General features: G+C 42.1%; 1 protein-coding gene across 1 annotated transcript in view; it reads right to left on the reverse strand.

The window, feature by feature from the left end:
- ADAMTS17 (ADAM metallopeptidase with thrombospondin type 1 motif 17) overlaps positions 1–20,056 on the reverse strand; it is a 191,678-nt gene that overhangs the window by 73,186 nt on the left and 98,436 nt on the right. The window contains exons 9-12 of the mRNA XM_069985227.1: positions 14,264–14,404; positions 10,646–10,796; positions 6,516–6,617; positions 5,686–5,831 (exon numbers count right to left, since the gene is read on the reverse strand). Coding sequence (XP_069841328.1) covers positions 5,686–5,831; positions 6,516–6,617; positions 10,646–10,796; positions 14,264–14,404 — 540 coding nt within the window. The remainder of the gene's footprint in view (positions 1–5,685; positions 5,832–6,515; positions 6,618–10,645; positions 10,797–14,263; positions 14,405–20,056) is intronic.

The raw sequence follows: 20,056 nt of genomic DNA on the forward strand, positions 1-20,056 counted from the left end.
TAAGTGACCCAGATATCTCAACCAAAGTCATGGAGGCAGAGTAGTTTGAAACACTATTTATTCATTTTAGTGATCTAAAACACTGTTCCCCAACTCCAGTCCTCAATGCCCAGCAACAGATCACATTTTGAGGATATCCCATGCAAAAAAACAAAAAAACTGTTTACTAGCCAGCACCATAGTGGTTTCCAGTCACTGCCTTACCACAAGTGGTGCAGTCAGCATATGGCTGTACAAGATCTCCTGCACAGTCACCATTCAGCCTGTAGCATGTGGCTGGTAGCATGTGGTGATGATGACATCACCAGATTTTTTTCAGCCAGAATTACTTCCAATAAGTTAACCTAACAAATCACAGCAAATCACTGAGCTCAGGGATATCAGTGAAAAATTCAATGTACTCAATCAAGTGTCTCCACTGATGCCCCCTAAAAATTTAAGTATGCAAAAAAGGAGTCAGTGGAGCCTTGGTTGCGCATCTCAAAACATGGGAATAGCCAGATATCTCTAGCCTGTTGCCAAGAGGCGCATCCAGATGGGGAGAGCACCACACCACCCTGATAGAGAGCCCCTTAAGTCCCACTTGTTTGTGAGTATTGGAACATAAATAGGGAAACACCAGTGTGGCCCATTTTGCTTCAGAATCTAACTCTATTGCAAGTATTGCGACATGCCAAGTGGGACTGCCATCATATTCTTATATCCCCACCAAGGACTGCCATCACCGGTGGTTATATTACCAGTGGGCTGCCATCACAATATTATAACCCCACCAAGGACTGCCATCACCAGTGGTTATATTACCAGTGGGCTGCCATCACATTATTACATCCCCACCAAGGACTGCCATCACCAGTGGTTATATTACCAGTGGGCTGCCATCACATTATTATATCCCCACCAAGGACTGCCATCACTAGTTGTTATATTACCAGTGGACTGCCATCACATTATTATAACCTCACCAAGGACTGGCATCACCAGTGGTTATATTACCAGTGGACTGCCATCACATTATTATAACCTCACCAAGGACTGCCATCACCAGTGGTTATATTACCAGTGGGCTGCCATCACATTATTATATCCCCACCAAGGACTGCCACCACCAGTGCTGATATTGTTCATCATATTATTACATCACCACTAAGGACTGCCATCATCAGTGGTAATACTGTTCGTATTATTACATCACCACTAAGGAACATTCCACACCTAGACCATGCTAAATGAAACACACCATAAAATGCACTGTGTAATCACGAATGAGAAGTTTCCTATTCACTAACAGCCAACATCTAGCGGCTGGCTTATTGCACGTGGCTCTCCAGCTGTTGGCAGTGACAGATACCATTGTGCACTAGTGGCACCAGGGAGGTCATAATACTACTAGAACTTGGTACCAGTTAAAACTATATCACTTACAGCAAATTCTTAGCTAAGTGTTATAACACTTGGTCATAATTTCAATAGGCTTTTCTTTTTTGTGGCTCAACACCATCCGCCATTTTTGAAAGTATTGCGACTGACAAAATGTTGGGGACTTCTGGCACAGTGGTAAGGTCCCAAAACTGCTTGTGACTCTGTGTGCAGCTGTGAGATCCTAAGTGACATCACACTATTGGCTGCTGAAGCCGATACATGAGACGTCAGTGTCTACAATACAACAATTCCCTTCAGGCACAGTTACATGATAAGAAGTACAGGCTATGTTTCCAGCTAAAAGCTCCAGAGCTGGCCATGACCGTGAGTGGCTTGGCTGGGAGCAACACACTGTTCAACATGTATGTGATTTGTGCTGCAGGCACAGCTCAGTTACAAGATATGGCCTCTATGTACTTGGAAGGGTCACCTGCACCACCTCATTCTTCTGTTTCAGGCCTGGCTCATAGGACTGTTCGGTGATGCTGCCAGCAGCAATATTTTATTTTCACTAAACATAAGAAAGCTCTGCTATTCCTAGGATCAAGAAGCCATTTATGGTGTTACCTCCTCAGCACCCAGTGAACGACAATTAAAGCAACTCTGTATCCACAATCTGACCCCCCCAAACCACTTGTACTGTCAGATAGCGGCTTATAATCCAAGATCTGTCCTGGGGTCCGTTCGGCAGGTGATGCAGTTATTGTCCTAAAAAAACAACTTTTAAACTGGCAGCCCTGTGCCCCACAGCGGGGGCTTAGATTGTGAATGCATTAGGCTGGCACAACCTCTCTGTCCCTCCTCCCCACCCTCCTGATCATTAGGAATACTCCAGGCAGATTTTCTACTATTCATCAGCTGTGTGAATACTAAACATGGGCTGGATCGTTAGGGCACCTGTGCAATGTTCAGACAGGAGAAAATGTTCCAGTGGCATTCCTAATGATGAAGAGGGTGGGGAGGAGGGACGGAGGGGTGGTGCAAAGTTAGGACACAGATACTCCCGTTGGGCAGGGGGCTGCAAGTTTAAAAGTTGTTTTTTAGGAGAATAACTGCATCACCTGCCGAACGGACCGCAGAACAGATCTTGGATTAAAAGCAGCTATCCGAAGGCACAAGTGGTTTGGGGGGGTTAGATTGTGGGTACAGAGTTGCTTTAAATCTCAGTGGCATGCAGCATAATGTAGTTCATAAGAAGAAAGAAGATAATGGACCACCTAAAACCAACATCTTAATGGATGCAAACCAGCATGTCAGACTAATCTCATTGATTTCTTAGATTATGTCACAAAAGTGCTGAATGAAGGTGGTGCCGTGGATATCACCTTTCTGGACCTCAGCAAAGTCCATGATACAGTTCCCCAGAAAGAGCTGATAGAGATGTTAGAGAAAATGAAAAATCACCACCCAACCCCTTTGTTCTGGGAGATGTATGCCGCAGTCAGAGCTCACTGGCTGTGGCCCAACCCTCCTCTTCTCATAGATTACACAGGCATGCTTGGCTGTGACGGCTGTGTATGGGGAGGATGAGGGCCCTGACAGGAGGGATAAATGATGGCCAAAGGATCATTTCACTGTCAGTTATTGAAGATATAGGGACAGCTTTAAAATGAGTCACCAGTGCCACCAGGTGGTAGGGAAAGCTAATCATATTCTGCACTGTATAGCTAGAGGTATAACCAGTAGGAAGAGGTAGATTGTGATCCTGCTGTATAGAGCTCTGGTGAGGCCACATCTGGAATCCTGTGTCCAGTTCTGGAGACCTCATCTAAAAAAGAACATTGATAAAATAGAACAGATCCAAATACGGGCTACAAAAATGGTGGAAGGTGTCAGGCATAAACCATATCAGGACATATCATTGAAGGATCTAAATCAGTAGCAAGAAAGGAAATAATGTAAGGGTGGACTAGATGGACTGGGTGGTCTTTTCTGATGACAATGAAGACGGGTCCAAGAATGGTGGGGGTTTCCTCCCACTGGGGGCCATCCGGCCCGCCTCCAGTACTTCACCCCCGGCCTGAACCTGCTGATAGTGCCGCTTTAACTTTAGCTTAAAACATGGTGGGAGTGAAAGAATGGGGGGAAAAAATTCAAGGTAAACTGATAGTGTGGACATGCATATATCCGTGCTGCCAGTTGTCTATAACCCATGAATTGCACGTAGAGATGAACGAACCTCATTCGGTTGGTCCAAATGTGAGCAATTGATTACCAGTGGCTGAAGAAGCTAGATGCAACATTAGGGAGTGCTGGAAAGCATGGCTACAGCCTATGGCCTATGGCTGTATCCAAATCCTTCAGGCTGCATCCAACTTTTTCAGCCACCAACAGTGGCGTAGCTAACATGGAGGCAGAGCATGCCACTGCCATTGAGCCCTTGGGGCAGGGCCTGCCTCCATGGTACTAACCGGCAGCCTTTCTTGCACTGCCACCTCATCAACAGCACCCCCGAAATAAATGTCGTCTTACGAAAATGCTGGATCACAAAGCATCGTAAAGGTATGTATGTAATGCTTGTGTGGTAGGCAACTAGAAACTGGCAGCACAGATATATGCACATTACAATAGGAGAGGAACCTTGTGTCTTTCACTTTGTTTTATGGGAAGAAAGGGCATAGTTCATGCCACTGCCAAACAGTCCATTAATAGATTGGTCTCATGGTGTATGATTCTATTATGAACGATTAAAAAAAATTCTGTAAATAACTGTCACAATGATCTATTTGGAGATGGCACCAAATCTGACTGTTCTCAGTGTTCTAATACTGGATGTACCCAAACATTCTAGAACACTTGTACCTGGCAGGGAGAACTGTTATTTCATATTGTGTGGAGTGTCCACTGTACCACTAATAGATGGTATGCTGGAGATCCTTTTTCCTAATTCTGATTCTCTGAGAGTTAATTTGAGTCTGTATATGTTTTATATAAATGTTCAAATGCTCCTTCTCTTTTAATATGTTCATTAGACCAGTCTAAACTTTTTAAAATCCCCAAATTAAATAAATGTTGTTTTTTTTTCACTGCATAACATAATACTGTTTGGTGTACCCCTGCTATTACTATACATTTTTTCTAGACCTGCAAGTTCTCCTGAGACTGGGTTCACACTGCGTTTTTACAATCCCTTCAACATATTCGTCTTCAATTGGTTACTTTTAACAGACAGAAAAACGTAGTCAACACTACTTTTGTGTCCATTAAAAAACACATTCGTTTTCATCCGTTTTTTTTGTTTGTTTGTTTTTATAATGGAAGTCAATGGAAAACAATGACACACAATTACATCTGTTTTTGCATCTGTTTTTTCCATAAAAGGTATACGTTAAACGGATAGCAAAAACACAGTGTGAACCCAGCCTTAATAACTCTAAAACAGCTCTGCCTAGGACTCTGCATATTACCATTTCTCCTCTGTTATTCCTCCTGGAAATATATAAAATAATACCTGGGTCTTACCATTCTCCTAGTGTGTTTCTACATAGTGTGACATGATCCACGGTACGGAGAGTGTCAAAGAAAGTAAGGACATACCATATTAACACCCAGCTGTTCATTTATTCATACACCTTCTGAAAAGATATTCTCCAGGCCTTTTTTATGCAGAATACTAAAAGACATATGTCAGAAAAGCTGAAGGGTCCTCTTCCAGTACCACGGGGGCATTTGTATAAGGGACAAGGGACTTAATTTTTGATTATCGTTTCAAACACCTTCCCTCCATGTGAAAGCCTTATTTAATTTTTTGAAATAACTTTTTTTTTTTTTTTTACCAAAAAAGACTCCTAACCCTATAAAACAGCTCTAAAATATTAGCCACCTTCTTCAGAATCTGCTGTCCACTGTCTGTTGCCAGGGGATTTCTGTCTCTAATAACAGCTAGATCAGGACAAAGCACAGAAAGTAGGTGGGAATTAGTGTTGTTCTGTGACTGGCTAGTCAACTAAGGAAATAAGTAATTGTGTGTACTACTGGCAAACAGCTCAGCTCTGGAATCCCTCCCCCCTGAAAAAAAAGAGAAGGTGTGCACTGGGGAGGGGACTCTCAGGGGGTCATTAAAGCTGTAAAGGGTTAATCTAACAAAACCAGGCCTTTTGAAATTATAACTATACTTTAGTATAAAGAAAGATAAAAGAAGTTGACACAAGGTCATTGTGATATCCTCAAGAAATATTAAAATGAAAAAGTTAATAGCACAACTTCAGGAAAATTAAAGGAAAGGATAAGAAACAGGAGCTCCAGAACAGACTAGACACTCACGGAGGGTTGTCACATTTTCTCTGCCTGAATCTTGCCCCGGTTCCACACGTGCGGCTACACATGCTCCAGGAGCTCCATGCACTCCAGTCTCCATCTACATGCTGAGGGATTGGGGTCTTGCTCACACATTCTCCGGCTCTGCACCACTGTAATACAAGCACCCAACAATTATTGGACTATACATACTTATATACATAATAGAATGCATTGTAGAATAGTATGGGATGGCTCTATAAATGTAAGTCAGAGTTACGCACTTCTTACTGATTTGCAGTAATATGTGAATGATGGTCTATATGCCACAATGACACACCTGTAACATAGACGGCTGCTAATAATGGTCATGATCATTTCACATTTGCCAGATATGTTCCCGAGGTAGGTACATAGCCTTTCAAACATTTTTCACATTTAAAGGGGTTATCCAGCGCTACAAAAACATGGCCAATTTCTTCCAGAGACAGCACCACTCTTGTCCCCAGTTCAAGTGTGGTTTGCAGTTAAGCTCCATTCACTTCAATGGAACTGAGTTACAAAATCTGCACCCAAACTGGAGACAAGAGTAGTGCTGTCTCAGAAAGAAAGCAGCCATGTTTTTGTAGCGATGGATAACCCATTTAAAGGGGTTATCCAGCGCTACAAAAACATGGCCACTTTCCCCCTACTGTTGGCTCCAGTTTGGGTGGGGTTTTAAAACTCAGTTCCATTGAAGTAAATGGAGCTTAATTGTAAACTGCACCTGAACTGGAGACAAAGTGGCCATGTTTTTGTAGCGCTGGATAACCCCTTTAAGTTTACAAGCTGTCATCCTCTTTACAGCACATGCTCACCTTATCTGCTCCACATTCAGTCCCATCCAGCGGTGGGTCCAGTTTGGTTTTGCATGAAGCATCTCCTTCCACCAGACACCACAGACCGGCACACATCAGATGCTGAAATCACATTGGACACACAGTAACATTAACATGAGAGAGATTGCAGAAGTGAAGGCTTAGCAGAACTCAGCTTGGTGACACAACATATACTACTACTTCAATATATGACGTCTCTCATTGCTGCCTTTAGATTATACAGGGTGGCAAGTAAACCTGAAGTAGCTCTTAGCACATTCATTTGAGGAAACAAAAAGTAAATTGTTGCAGATAACCTTGTGTAAAATATATAATTCTTTGGAAATTTAATAAAAGTATGAAGTTATATTAGTTGTAAAATGTATGGGAATGAATAAGACATTACTGTATATAATAATCCTGTTGAAAAACTCTTACTAACTTGGCATGGTTGTTGGCTGCATGCAGCCTGCCGCTACGTAAGACCATGCCCTTAGCTTACTCCACCTAGACTTATCTATATTTCATCATCATTTGGGCAGTGTGGATAGGTGGTAAATGCTATTAGTGGGCCAATCACTTAAAAAGGTTATTCTAGGATTGGAAAAACATAGCTGCTTTTTTCTTAAAATAGCGCCACTCCTGTCCTCAGGTTGTGTGTGGTATTACAATTCATCTCCAGTCACATCAATGGAATCGAGCTGCAATACCATACACAGACTGAGCACAAGAGGAGCACTGTTCCAGAAAGAAATCAGCTATGTTTTTCTAATTCTGTATAACTCCTTTAAAAGAGGTTTTCCAGGATTAGAAAAATACTGCACTAAACAGAGCATTTCTGCCGGCTTGTCTTTAAAAAGGGTGACATTTCTCTATGACATCTCAGATAGGCTGCCATGTTGGTAATGTCATAGCGGAGCACCCGGTAATGACAAGATAACTATCACATCAGCATCATCAGCACATGGATGAGAATTTAAACTATATACTTCCTACTTTCGAGGACGCTCATGAAGGAAGTAACATGTCTTGACGTGGGGTATAGAAGGTGTCGGATAGGCTGTCTTATGCCATAGGTAAAGGAGCAATTTTTTTTTAGAGTTGCAAAAAAGAACAGTTATTGTCTTTCGGGCCAAGGTTGGCAGGTTTTATTTTACGGTTTGTTAAATGTTCGCGTGCTGCTGTGGTAAAAGTGTATGGCGAGTGGACAAGTGGCACTATTCCAAAAAAAACAACATGGAAACTGTGGAGCACCATGTCAGCTACGAAGGTGCGCAAGGTCAGACCAACATGATACAGTAGAGCAGCTCAATATCAAAATGAACCCAAGGCTACAATGCATATGTGTAAAACAACAGTTTGGTGAACGTTACTGTATATAGGGCTCCGATGCAGATGGATGGTCACTGCAATTCTATCTTTGAAGTTGCATCGGCAGAAAAGGCTTCACTTTTTTCTCTGTATGCTGTTTCATTTGAAGAGAAGGACTTTGACGTGTCAGGTAATAAAACATCAGGGAACAAACACCCTGCAACCATTGCTGGAAGAACACAAGCTGGCGGTGGCAGCATTATGGTTTTCATGGAATTCTCTGGAACACTCATCCATGTGGAAGACACGCTCAACCAATTTGGGTATGAATGAAGTCTGTATACCGGCACTCCACCCTTAATCCTTGTACCGTGGTGCTCGTAGGTAAAGTAATATCCAAAGTAGAAAAATCTCGGCACTCACGTCTTGCTGCAATTCTGTATTTATTTATATGCTGTTGAGAAAGACTGCAGATCGGAACGCGTGCAGCGTCCTATGTTCATTGCAGCAAGACGTGAGTGCCGAGATTTTTCTACTTTGAATTTGGGTATGAATGCATCCCAGCAGATTACATATACCTATGCATGATGGTTGTCTTCCCTGGGGGGAATTGGATCTTCCAGAAATGTCTGACGTTGGTTGGAGGAGCATGACCAAGACTTTCAAGTACTACCTTGGCACCCTTATTCCTTAATGCCCCCTATGGGATGTTCTCTAGTTAGCATGGCTCCAGATAGCAGGACCTTAGTGAGTCACTCCCAACCTGTTTAGCTGCTGTCCTTCCTGCATATGGAGGTTACTGGTGGTCATAATAATGTGACTCAACTGTGTAGATACAACAAAGCATAAACATAAGATACAGGCATAACCAGGCAGAACACATCCTACTTACCAGAGTATTTCTTTAGCAGACTGCAGAGTCTCTTTAATTATGGAATAGCAGAATTCCATGGCACACCAGCTTGTGACGTGGGAGGGTAAATGCAAAGCACATCGCTTCACCACTAAGGATTTAAGTAACTAGCGCATACACTATGCATGTGGACTACTCCAGTATTAGGAGCACCGATACAAAAATGTTTAATGCAAGTTATATAATTATTCATTATAAGTAATGTAAAAGTTCTTTAATTCCCGAACAAGAGACGAAAGACTCCAGCTGTTCCTGCCAGTGCCAGGAGCACAAAAGTGGAGATATCATATTATGATGGGGGTGGGTTGTGATATTACACAGAATGGAAAAGAACAGTTTGTGTTCTTATTTGTTTTTGATCCCCCCAAAAAATTCAACACATGAATTCAATGACACATCTAACCCTGGCGACATCATGGTGGGAACTGGTGCTGATTGGACATTTTTCAGTACTCTGACATGAATCTGCTGATAAGTGATGCAGTGTCCCATTACGTTTGTTCCTAGCGTTCCCAGTGTGGTTGTCGGACAAGACATTCCAAAATTTAACTTTGCTGTTTATATGTATGATTATATTTGCGATTTGCAGTTTTAAGCTCATTTGCATTGTATGGCTATGTTCACACTGTTTAAAAGAAAGCAGAAAAGTGTCCGCTTTTTTTTTTTAAATGTCTGTTATTACCCAATTCTAATTAAAGTAAATGTAATGACAGCCAGCCAATGCCCATAGGGGGCAATTTATTAATATTGCACCCCTGGTATACACCAGATGTATCCCCCACTCGCCAAATGGGCAGACAGGGTCTTGCCAATGCAGGCTGATTTATCATGAGTTACGTCTACTTACAAACGTAAATCATTATCCAGGGCTAGCCGGGTTTACTAAGAGGCGTGCGCCTCTTGGTAAATCCGGCAGGGGAAAAGGGGGCAGGGCCTAATTTAACAGCGGCGAACTGTTAGTGTATTAAATGACGGATGCCGGCGTCAAACTAATGTTCATGACAATTATTCGTGGACGTTATTTTGCAAACAGAAGTTATTTTTAGTTGTTCACGCACATTTTGTTTTTTGCCATCCTTTCACTGTCTTTACTAGTAAATTCAATTTACCTTTAAAAAAAAAAAAAAAAAACAACACACACCTAAAAGGGCCTAAACTAGAATAATGTACCGTAATGTAATGCCGTTCTTGTAATGACAGGTGCAAAATGTGAAATGATGGGCCTCATTTGGTACTCAAAATGACGGACATCAGGAAATTGATTTCTACACTACCTATCTTACAATTTACAGAAGACCTACTCCAGCCTTTCAGGAATTAGGGAAAATGGCGGAAAGCCCTCCTGTGACAAGACTTTAGCAGCACAAGGCCTAGCTCGCATGCAAACCTTGCTCCACAAAGTGGCATTCAAAGTGGGCATACCGCTGGGGTCTTTTTCTGTGAGAGATTGTGCAGTCTCAATATAAAGCCCTGGATCCAGTTGTTACCTCTGTACCTCATACAGTCACTCTTGTCACCTGCTATAATGGTTCTTTATATATTGCACAACAGTTTCAAAAAAACTCTCCATTAACAAGTAACTCAGCAGCTTCTTAGAGTATGTTCACATCTATTAAGTGTACTACTTTGTTTATATATGTTGGGATACTGTCAAAGAAGTATTCCGATCTACAATACAGTGTACCTTTGGTGGGTCCATAGACTAAAATGGACTGAATATAGTGAACATAATAACCTATACTCATATACTGCAAATAGTTAAATTTGTGATAGTAGCAAAACACAGCATAAATGGAAGCAAGAAAATAAAACGATGGGAAGAGAAATCTCATCTAATGTGTAAAGTATATTGCTACAACACATTTACTGACCAGAAGTTCCATGGTCCCTTCCTTTACTCTCTCACCTCCATGTTTTTGCAGAAGGTGGCGTTGCTGCCAAACAGGATCTGGCACTGCTCACTGGCACTATAATGCATCCCAGGCAGCTTGTGGGGAAGCCTGACGGCATGGTGACTGCGAGGGTCTGTCACTAGCAGACATGAGCTCACTTTGGACCTGTATAAAATTCAAATGACAGAGAGGTTCAATGCAATACAATAAGACCAACATATTGGGGGAGATTTATCAAAGGGTGTAAAATTTAGACTGGTGCAAACTGCCCACAGCAACCAATCACAGCTCAGCTTTCCTTTCAGCACTGCCTAAAGCTGAGCTGTGATTCGTTGCCTTGGGCAGTTTGCACCAGTCTAAATTTTACACCCTTTGATAAATCTCCCCCATTGCCTCTAAAGTGGAAAATAAAAGTAATAAGGAAATGAATTCCTCACTTAGGCTATGTTCACACTACGTAAAATAACGGCCGTTGTTTTCACCGGCCAGATCTTTGCTACCAAAACTACGGCAGTAGAATTACGAGCGCACGGGCTAGCCGTTGTTTAGTTGTGCTTCCTAGCATGTTTATAAGCGGGATGAAACAGGTCATTTACTTTAAATACTGCGTCCAGCCCGAGAAACCACTCAGAAATTTTTTTACATCAAAATCAAGCTTAATTCGGCAGATATAAGTTTTACGTTCGCGGCCGCATTGAAATCCACGGCCGTTGTTGCAGCATTACCATCCGGAAATAATTGACATGTTCATTTTTCACGGGGATACAATATATACAATGGTTGTTATCTGATACGTAGTGTGCATTCAACGGCCGTAGTTACATTGCATTGCAGTCATAATAGGGAACCTCAAAACAACTGTAGTTTTACAGCGAGGACTACGCTTTTTTTTAATTGGATCCCAGCCGGAGCGTACACACACCGTATGCGCTCCGTCCGGGAGCCCATGAGGCGCCAGAAAAAACTTACATGTCAGTTTTCTGCGGCCGGGCTATGGGAAGCTCTGATGGGAGCGCGCTAATGCGCCTGCATCAGAGCTCCGCGGCTGGAAAGATCACCCAGCCGGTACTTAAGTACAGGCGGGGATGATCTGGGCTGAGACTGGCCGTTCCGTGACGGAACGGCCGGTTGTTCACGTAGTGTGAACATAGCCTTACTATGCATAATAAATTAAATTTCTCATGTTGAAATTTACATAAATAGTTCTAAAATTGTGAGCTGAATAGTTTCTCAATATATCTTTAGGCTATGTTCACACAACGTAAACACCCGGCCGTTACGTGACCCCGGCCGGGTCACGGAACGGCCGGTCTCAGCCCGGTACTTAAGTACCAGCCGGGTGATCTTTCCGGCCTGGTGCGTCCCCATCAGAGCTTCCCATAGCCCACAGTAAATCGAGTGGCCGGAGCCGCTTGCCTCACTGTGTGAACTGACAGGTCTTTCATGTCAGTTTTTTCCGACGCTGCATGGGATTCCGGCTGGAGCGCATACGATGTGTGTACGCTCCGGCCGGGATCCCATTGAAAATAAGGCTATGTTCCACCCCTCAAAACTACGGCCGTAGTTCTGTGGCGAGAACTACGGCCGTAGTTTTACGTAGTGTGAACATTGCCTTATAATGGATGCAGCTTTCATTTTCTGTTAAGAATCCACAGATCTCTTCCATAGCCATGGAGTTAAGAAGGCATTCCGCTATTAGCAAATAAAGGTTATTCCTTGTGTAATACACAAGTAATACACAAGCTATGCTAACCCACCTCAGTCCCTTCTGCTGCTGAGCTGATGCTCTGGTCATTGCTACTTCCTTGTTCTTATGATGTCTCAACCCCACAGGAACTGCCAGCTCAACCAATCAGAGGCCACAGTGGTGCCCTGCCTCAGTCACTGATTGGCTAAGTGAACAGCGGATAGCCAGGAGCATCATCGTGGCAGATGAAGGGGACTGAGGTACAGTAGGTAAGTATAGCCTTCTCCCAGCCAGCCAAACATTGTGGTGTCAATCACATGACCGGGGGAGAATCTCCACCTAAGAAATAGATGTTGGCTAGTTCTTTAGTAGACTAAAACGTTAGTGCCATTTTTGATGCCTTTTCTTTCCACTTGTGGATCAGACAGGACATTTTTCTTTGTCCACATTTCGTTTTGTGTCCACATTAAGGCTATGTTCACACTACGTAAAACTATAGCCGTAGTTCTCGCCGCAGAAATACGGCCGTAGTTTTGCGGGGTGGGACATAGCTTTATTTTTAATAGGATCCCGGCCGGAGCGTATACACATAGTATGCGCACCGGCCGGGATCCCATGCGGCGCCGGAAAAAACTGACATGTCAGTTTTCTGCGGCCGGAATTCAGTGAATTCCGGCCGCAGAAAGACCTGTCAGTTCACACAGTGAAGTAAGCGGCTCTGGCCGCTTGCTTCATTGCGGGCTATGGGAAGCTCTGATGTCGGCCGGAAAGATCACCCGGCCGGTACTTAAGTCACGGAACGGCCGGTCTCTTCTGTAGTGTGAACATAGCCTTAAGGTATACACTGGTAGGCTCTCCCAACATATAACTTCCATAAAAAGGCTACGACACATCTCACTATACAGACATACGTACAATGGTACACGTCACCCATACACTATCTTAGTAGACTAAGCTTTCCTGTACAGTGAAAAGAAGGAATGCCAACCCATACCTGCTCAGCGTATGCCAAAAGGACATGCATATGCCGTTTTTTGGGTGGTCCTATACCTGACATATATAAAAACAAAATGTGAAAAGAGCTATAACAGGGATGTTATTTTACATTTCTGTTGAGCCTAGACTAAAGTATATATGCTATGTATTAAAGGTAATGTACCAGCAGTACATTCCCTTTAAGATTTTCACATGGATAGAACTGTATCGGCGCCCCTCAATGATGTGGCTCCATTGTTTCTAATTGAGCTGCGTCATAGAGGGGCGGGGGCTTCCTCCCACTTAGGCTGGGCCGGCCCGCCTCAAGTGCTTCAGCCCAGCTGATGCCCCACAATTAGAATGGCGCCATACGCTGGAATTGGGCAGCGGTTAAAAAAATGGACTGCGGCACCGGCTTCCCAGCACCGTTCTATCTGTGTGAAAATTTTAAAGCACCAGTGCTGCTGGTACATTTACTTTAAACTTGATACTAAAGTAGCTATTAAGCACCTTTTATATGACCCAGTGGTATTCTCAGTATATTGCATTTATAACACCTTCATTATAAAGGCAAACATAGCTAATAATTTATTTAGGAGAAGCATGACAGAAGGACAGGCTCACTTATTTATCATGTATCATGTATAATTCATAGCAGTTATAACACCAGCCGGGGGGTGGCATTGGGGTGTCCCTGACAGATTCTTCCTACCCCCCAGGATAGATCACTCCCTATACATTATAGGCGAAGAACTATCAATCAAGGCCAGCAGGGTGGGGATAAACCGTTCCGGATAGTTATGATTCCTCTGCAGTGTTTTAGAGTAAATCATGTATCATTGTAAGAAGGAAGTCTGTCCCATTTCATACTGCCTGTGGTTTGGGCAGCATCAAAACGGATCCTTTAGGATTACACAATGGATCAGGTTTAGACCGCAAATGTAATCTCATCATAAAAAGTTATACTCACTTCAGGAAGTTCTCCAGCTCCTCTCGACTGCAGGTTGACCATGAGAGATCACTTGGGCTCCGACCTTTAATCCACTCTCCGGACATTATGTGCGAACGGCCAGCACAGGATGGGTGGTCATCATCATGACTCATACCCATGCTGCAGAATAAAACAATTACAATGTAATATACATATCTTACAACAGATGTTGCTTATTATAACATATCTGTCATTCCAAATTATTTCTCTTCGTTATTCTAAAAGCCGAGAACTGAAAAAAACACTAAATGCAACTTCTAAATTGTAATTTATCTGAGATATCCAACACCCATATCACAAAAGCAAACATGTTGGAAGATAGTATGTAGGTCTCTCCTGGCAGAGAAGCTATTGGATATAGATTATAATGGAGAAGAAGGAATTTCAACACATACGTGTGCATTTGCTTTTCACGCGGGTAATAAAAAAAAAAATAAAAAAAATAAGTGGTTTAAGAGTAACTTGGTTTAAGAGCGTTTTGCTAGAAGAGCTCACAGTTTTTCAAAATTGTGACTTGGTTTAAGAGCATTGCTTTGTTTTAAGAGCTCCCTGTACTGGGTGGGAGGGTGAGTAGGGAAGGGGATGGTCTGCATAGCGTGGTCTACTGCCCTGTAGTCTGACCCAGGAAGTCTCCCTAATCTTCCAAATCATAGCGGATCCACTTCAGGCTGGGGCTTGTATCAGGGGACAGGACTATGGAGGTAAGCTCTCCATAGCTGTAACCCCTCTCTCCCCGGACAGAGAGCGCTGCTATACTGTGCCCACATCTGCCCTGCTCATTCCTTCATGCTCTCTGCAGTCTGTCAGGTCCTGGGTTTCCCATCCTCTCCATTCCTGCTATAATGTGCCTGCACTTACACTCAGCTATACACACTGCTGCTATAATATGCCTGCACTTACACTCAGCTATACACACTGCTGCTATAATGTGCCTGCACTTACACTCAGCTATACACACTGCTGCTATAATATGCCTGCACTTACACTCAGCTATACACACTGCTGTATAGAAAAGTTTATTTCACTGTCCTCCTGCACAGCTCTGTGATTATAACTTCCTCATTGGTCCATGCTGAACACACACCCCTTCCTCATGTGACCACACAGACCTCTGCTTCTCTATTCTAGCCTGTTGTATTACATTACTGCATTAAGGGGATCTGCAGTTCCATCCTGTATCTACAAACTGCTGCTGTTTTTCAGGTTTATGCACATACTATACATTATACCCCACATGCTATATTGCTATGCTTCTAAATGTTTGTTTCATTAATTTTACATGTTATTTAGAATAAAAAATGATTTTAGGGGTGTGAATTTTTTTAAAGTGACCATTAAAGTGATTGTCATAAGGCAATATTTTTTATGAGCTGTTAAATAGATAGGACTTAAAAGCTGAACAGATTGGAGTTTGATCTCTGGGGACCTTACGATCAGTGAGATGGCTTAAGACCCAGCTTAAGCGCACCTGCATAGAAACTTTCCACAGACTTGTCTTGATCTGTCACATTAATTTGTTTCTGACATTACCATTCATTACAAGGTCAGCTAAAAAAGTGATCCTCATATGGTTTAGTGTGGGTACCTCACCTATCATATTCTTAGGACGTCTGTGCCCTGCAACTTCAATCTGCTATACTAGTCAGAGAAGTTGGTCCCTGATGGTATTTTCTTTGAATGTCATGGAGTCAATATTATCATTCTTGAACTTATAGAGTCACTATTACAGTACCATAAACAGGAAATCAAAATGAATACTGACCCCAATGTTTCCAACAGGTTACAGGCAAGCACAGAGAAACCTACGGGAGATCCATAATGTGTGGACCCCATCAAACAACTCACCATGGGTCACCCTAATGGTCTGCCTGTTAATGTGAGATGGGGTGGGATATTAAGGCCATAGTGACTATTGGGTTTACAAGTTTAGAGGTTTGCTTTTAATACAGACCTGAATTATTTAAAACCGGTGCTGTGTGTTTACTGAAGTTGCCTTCGTCTTATATTACATTTTGTTTAAAGATCAAAAACATTGAGTGTGACAAGTACCCAATAATAAAAGACATCTGGAGGAGGGCAAACACTTTTCATAGCACTGTAAATCCCGACCTCACAGGTGGATTAGTCATTGTCACAGTTCTCAGAGTATAAAACTAGAACGATTCATTCTATGTCCCCTCTTCACTCCTAGGTGCTCAAGCTCTATGTAGTACAGAATAATGGGCTACATTCAGACAGACACTTCTCACATGTTCACATCGGGGCACAGAGAGGCATCCTTGCACTAAGGCTAAGCCATGTCAAGTACCATGTCTAGAAATGAGAAGATGTAGACAATGTTGTTTTACAAATGTAGAGATATCTGAGACATGGGGTTGCCTGATATGGGGTTTGGATCCTATTATAGGAATGATGAAAACCCTTTTAGTATATATTGGGGAAGGATTCGTCAGGAGCCCACATACCCAACTTTATTCAGTATACAAAGTAACATGTCTACCACTCCTTTTTAATTTTTTTGTCATTCAATGGCATTCTTTCGCAAATGCAAAGGCATACAGTTACCACCTGGACAATCATTTAACAGGATCCTTTTGACCTGGCCACCTATTCACCCACTAAACATCATACAGGAAATCCCATTACACTTTCCTATAAATGTTCCCGATAGTTGCCCAGTGTAAACATTCCCAACGATTAGCAAACACTGGTTTGTTGGCAGACATAAAAATCACAAAAAAATGGGGAATGTGCAGCCAACAAACAATGACGTCTAGAGGGAAGGGGGTTAAGAACAAAAAATTATTAAATAGATCATTGCTTCAAACTCCTGGCAAGTGAAAAGCAAAGTATGGATCCTTTTAGACAGGCCAATGTGTTTCCAAAGCAGGCGCTGATCTATCATATCACCGCCGGTTTGCAGAGTCTTTCATATGGCTCAGTTGTTGCACAGGCAGGCCCACTCAACAACTGTTGGGTCGTTCCTGCGGCCCTTCACTTTCTGTATTGTTAGCTGTACATCCTCACTTTATCAACTAAGGATGATTGATAGGTCTGCATAAACCATACGACCAGCCAAAAAACGAAGAATCTTCTCATTCATTGGCTGATCACTGACCCTTTTACATGGGTCAGTTATCAGGAAAAAACATTCCTAGGGCCTGTGTAAAAAGTCATTTAATCTTCTATATTGTCGGCTGACGCTCTTTTGAGCAATTTATCAGTCCATGTAAATGGACACTAATGCTCCTTCTAAATTTAAAGATTTGTGGCCACAAATGAGTGCCAATAAGCAAGATCGGTGGTTCATTTGCAGTGTCTTTACACATCATGACAAATCCAGCAGCTGGGCTTCATGGACAACCCTTGTATCCTTAATGCAGCCATGGAAACTGATAGCACAGATATGTATATATCTGTGATGTCAGTTTTCAGATCACAAACAGTGCATACTTACCATCTGTGCTGCTTGTGATCCAGCATCTGGCTCTCCAATCCTCTGCCCGCTGGATGCATCTTCAGGACCCACTTCCTCAGGCTGCCAAATATTTTGGAGGAGGCGACGCCCAGAAGTTACGTCAGTGGGCGGAGAATGGGAGAGGCGGATGCCGGACCACAAGCAGCATGGCTGGTAAGTATACACTGCCCGTGGTCTGTAAACTGACATGTATATGTATATCTGTGCAGTCAGTTTCCCTTTATCATTATCGGACACACATAACCCTGTTTACACAGGAAGATGTGTGGCTGATTACAATAAATTTTGAAGCAAGCTCTGAAGACACGATCAGCCAAGAATCAGGTATTTTCCCTGTCCTCAACTGATCGCTTTACACGGACACAGGAGCACTTCTGATTTTCATAATATTTTATTCAATTTTTTCCAATGTTTTTAAAACATACAAAAATATGCCCAACATAGGCAATAACAGTAAGGCACAACACAGGAGCACTTCTGGCAATGCTTCAGGCTGATAGAGCTTGTTCACACTGATAGTACTTTTTACCAGAAAGAATAGTCTGCAGCAATATTCTGCATCAAAATTTCTGGAACCCTAACTAACTAATCAGGATCTGTTTACATATGTTTGCAAACAAATGGGACATAGCTGTCATGGTGCCACCCTAAGAAGAAACCAAGATGATACTGTAAAAATGCACACAGGCAGTTCAGTATCTATATATTTCAAAACTTGATATTTAATAAAGTATAGAGAAATTGGACTTAATCCCTGGATCATTCAGTGGATTTGTGGTTGGCTGAAGGATAGATATCAGAGGGTTGTTGTTAATGGTGTATATTCCAAGCAGAGACTGGGTACAAGTGGTGTGCCACAAGGGTCTGTTCGGGGTCCTATTCTTTTTAATGTTTGTAAGTGACGTAGGAGAACGTTTGAAAGGTAGGCTTTGTCTGTTTGCTAAAAGTGTATCTTCCTGGAGGTGTCAGTCATATGGAAAATGATTTAGCTTTGCTAGATAAGTGGTCCAAACAATTGGAACAACAATTCAATGTTTCCAAATGTAAAATAATGCACTTGGGGAGAAGGAATACTCTATCCGAGTATCTTATCAGCCGTTCTTTCTTAGCAAAGACTTCAGAGGAGAAGATTTAGGGGTAGTGATTTCTAGCAGCCTTAATCCCTTCAGCACCAAGCAAATTTTATTTTTGCACTTTTATTTTTTCCTCCTTGTGTTTAAAAGGCCATAGCGCTTGTGTTTTTTTCCATTAAGTATGCTGTGAAACTGGAAAAAAATTATTGTGCAGTGAAATTGAAAAAAGAAAGGAATTTGTTTTCATTTTGGGGGATTTTGTGTTTATGCCATTCGTCCTATAGTAAAACTGACATATTATATATGTTCCTTAAGTCAGTATGATTACAACGATATGTAATTTATATACCTTTTATTTTATCTGACTTGTAAAATTTAAACCTAAATGTGTTTAAAATTGCTCCATTACAATGATTATAACGCTTTTCCTTTGGTCTATGGGGCTGTGTGAGGTGTCACTTGTTGCGCCATGATCTGTACTTTCTATTGGTACCTCGCTTGCGTATACAGTATGTAACTTTTTGGTCACATTTTACTACTATTTTTTTGGATTTGATGTGACAAAAATTCCGTAATTTTGCACATTGGTGGGTTTTTGTGCTTACGTTGTTTACCGTGATAAGGAATGTTATAATTTAATGGTTCGGGCAATTACACATGCAGCAATACCAAATATGTTTATTTATTTATTTTTATTTATAAAATGGGAAAAGGGGCGTGATTTAAACTTTTATTAGGGGAGGGGATTTTTTTTTTTATTAAAGGGGAAGTCCAGGTAAAATTATTTTAAGATATGTTATTGCTCAACAAAAGTTATGAAAATTACTAATAGACACTTATTATGGGAAACGCACCTATAGTGCATTTTCCCTGCACCTACAGAATGGCGTGTTCAGGTCTCTGTAAAGACCTGGTGATGTCACGTCACATAAACTGCCGACTCCTGCTGCAGCAGTGGGACAGACTGGAGCATCAGGAGTCGGCAGTTTGTGACATCACCAACTTTACAGAGACCTGAACACCCCATGCTTTTGTAAGTGCAGGGAAAATGCACTATAGGTGCATTTCCCATAATAAGTGTTTATTAGTAATTTTCATAACTTTTGTTGGGACATAACATATCTTAAAATAATTTTTCACGGACTTCCCCTTTAACAAGCCCCCTTTTTTTCTGTACACATTCACTTTTAGTCCTGGGGACTTATTGAGGGGTTAAAATGA

Source organism: Dendropsophus ebraccatus, chromosome 1, assembly GCF_027789765.1.
Source record: "Dendropsophus ebraccatus isolate aDenEbr1 chromosome 1, aDenEbr1.pat, whole genome shotgun sequence".
Classification (NCBI taxonomy): Eukaryota; Metazoa; Chordata; class Amphibia; order Anura; family Hylidae; genus Dendropsophus; species Dendropsophus ebraccatus.